We start from the raw sequence: 2,955 nt of genomic DNA, 5'->3' as shown, positions 1-2,955 counted from the left end.
ACAAGAGAAGAAGAAGACCAGCGACAGAAGCAGTGCACTGGGTCAGAGATGCTCTGTCGCTGTTTGCAGTGGTCGCTGACGTCGTTCAGGCCTTGAGGGTTAGAGATGCTCTGTCGCCGTCGTCACTGGGAGCCGAGGATGGGGATCGGTTACTGGTGCCATGATTGTGGCTGTTGAGAGACAGAGAGAGGGCTGGGAGGGAAATAGTGTGATGGTGGGCTGCGACGAAAAGCCTAGCAGCGGAGGGAAAGGGCCTGAGGGGAAGGGCTGAGGGGACTGAGCTCTGAGTCTGAGGGTGACACTGTGGCAGGGTCAGGGTGCGTGGAAGAGGGGGAGTGAGGCATGGAAGAGTGAAGGCGTGAATGCATCTGATCTGAGTGCCCTAGACCCCTTAGGAAATTAGAAAATAGAAACTGATTCCTCCCCCCCTCCCCCCAACCGGGCCGGGTGACCCGAGCTATGGTCCGGTCCCAGTTTCATACCTTCTCTTGGCTTCATATTTTTTTCCCGAGTTAGTGCCAGGCCACTTCAGGTCCGGGCCAACAAACCCCAAATTCCTTTAGGCCCGGGCCAGATCTTCGGGTCGGACCGGGCCTTGTACACCCCTAGTTGAGAGTTGTTAAATAATTGTTTTCTAATCGCTCTCAACTTCACCTGAAACTATCTGCACCTGAGTTTTCACCATCCAAAAGGTGAAAACCAAAGACATTACAGGTAGGGGTGATCACTATTCACGGACAAAAATCATTTTTTAGATTAAAAAAAAAAATCATTTTTTTTTAAATCTCTTCAAGTCTCTGCATTCTATGAAGGGAATTTGTGATTCCATTGCTTGGAATTTCAGGGTGGAAGAACTAGCAAAAACAATCAAAATAACAGATAATCACATTTAATATAACATTTAATATAAGAATAGAAACAAACTACAGTATATAGTTTTAACACTTGAATCAAAATTTATGGCCTGGATGTGGGTTCAGAATTTGACAATTGCTGAATACCTAAACCTCAAACCCACAAAAAGGTCCTAAAAGATTTGTTTCCATCAAGATCCCTGAGATGTACTTACAATTGGACATCTCTAACAAGAAAACTGCAAACTGTAACAATTTTACCAGACACAAAGAAATATTAAGAATAATAAAAAAAAAAAAAAAAAAAACTATGAATTGATCACCAACAATCAGTGACCATGGTTTTCAGTATCCTAGTCCAACAATTGGCTATATTCAAACAGCACAAAGTCAAACTCAGGTCTCCACTCTACTTGGCAAGTTGTGCACAAGTGGAAAATCATCGAGCCAATCACCGTAAATCCGATTGATCTTCTTAAATCCTTTCCACTTGAGCAGAGATTTGTTACCCTGCCCGTCTTCATTCGCCGGAGGTACACTTGCCGTGTTGCTGGGGTGCACTTCATTGGCATGAACTGATGATACAACATTTGGTAAATTTGGAACGGCAGACTTTGTTGAAGCTGAAATAGCTCCAACAACTTCTGCTTCAGCGCGTCCACCAGGAGCTTGCAACTCTGGTTTTCAAGACAAACAATACATTGTAGCCAGATGAGAAATTGCAACACTAATAATGTATAAGTTTTCATATGCTAAGGAAAGTACATCCCGGTGATCTCAGCCAGGCATCAAACTAGTTAGTCAGAATCATGAACAAAAAGTAAGGGTTCAACTACATGACATAGTTAAAAACTTAAAATACAGAGGCTCTCAATTAGGCGAGGATCCTATCTCCAATTACGCTTGCTTTAGTTTGATCATGACAGTGAGGGAGATGATAGTGGCTTCTACGCCATATTTAAGTCATCCATTCATTGCTGACAACATCTTAATAACCAAACTGACACATTCAAAACATAGAATTCAACATCTCTATGCAATGTGAATAAGCATCTACCTTTTTACACAGCACCCACATAAACCAGAATCCATATAATCAAACACAACAAAATTATAACAGCACCAACTCTAGCATACATAACCAAATCCAAGAATAACAAAAATATGTTTTTAAAAGGATTATGCATAAGTATAAGCATGTACCTGCTTGTCCATGGGCAAAGTGACAGTCCCCACCAAAAGGACAGTGCCCTGTAGTCTCCCACTTGATACAAAGCTTAGTCTTCCAATAAGTACCCTTGGAAGAACCCCTTGAAACATTCAACCCAGCCACACCACCATTACCATTGTTCACAGCCCTATTATTACCACAACCTTCTGAACTATTACACCTAGAGCCACCACCATCACCACCACCATATCCCTTTGGCGGTGAACCATTAGTAGTCCCTATGCTTATTACTGAGCTCTCCCTATCTCTATATCTCGCAGAATTCGAATCCTCCCGGAACTTTCCAGGATCCTCATGAAGGAAACTGCACCTCTCACCATAAGGACACTCCTCACCATTGTAAAACTTCTTGCATAGCTTCATCTTATGGATGATCTTGTGATCATCATCCCAATTCCCTGAAGACCTTTCGTCATTGCCTCTCAATCCAACAATTTCTTGCCAGTTAGGTGGTGGCTGCCTCACATCGTCGGCGCCGTGCGCAAAGTTGCAGTTCTCGCCGTTCCTACAGGTTCCGAGCCGGAACTTTGCGCAGATTCTGGTTTTGTAGAAAATGTGGCTCGTTCCTTTGTTCCCTGCAGGGTTTGCCGTGTTCATCGTCCTTGGCGAATCATTGAGGTTCTCCATTGAAGTTCTTGGCCTCTTGGCCAAAGGGGTTTGGTCCAAATGCGAATGCAGGTCCAATGATTCATTGTTCATTGGAACTTGACGAAGCCTCACATCAATGGCATCCGTTGATGCGAATCTCGTCGGTGACATCGTGAATGTTTGTATATTATCAGGGAAATTCATAATTTCAATTATCACGGAACAGATTTTGATACTGTTCTATCAAATTTCGATTTTTCTTTTCTTCTTTGAAGAAGACAA

At 43.0% G+C, this 2,955-nt stretch overlaps 1 protein-coding gene across 1 annotated transcript in view; it reads right to left on the bottom strand.

The window, feature by feature from the left end:
• The window catches only part of LOC107621723 (zinc finger CCCH domain-containing protein 39), a 2,511-nt gene continuing 429 nt past the window's right edge, over positions 874 to 2,955 (bottom strand). The window contains exons 1-2 of the mRNA XM_016323738.2: positions 2,058 to 2,955; positions 874 to 1,531 (exon numbers count right to left, since the gene is read on the bottom strand). The exon at positions 2,058 to 2,955 is cut by the window's right edge and continues 429 nt beyond it. Of these exons, the coding sequence (XP_016179224.1) occupies positions 1,251 to 1,531; positions 2,058 to 2,877 (1,101 nt within the window). The 5' untranslated portion in view covers positions 2,878 to 2,955 and the 3' untranslated portion in view covers positions 874 to 1,250. The remainder of the gene's footprint in view (positions 1,532 to 2,057) is intronic.

The sequence above is a fragment of the Arachis ipaensis genome, chromosome B10 (genome assembly GCF_000816755.2).
Source record: "Arachis ipaensis cultivar K30076 chromosome B10, Araip1.1, whole genome shotgun sequence".
NCBI lineage: Eukaryota > Viridiplantae > Streptophyta > Magnoliopsida > Fabales > Fabaceae > Arachis > Arachis ipaensis.
Note: the sequence above shows the minus strand (reverse complement) of the source record. Positions and strands in the feature narration are given on the sequence as shown.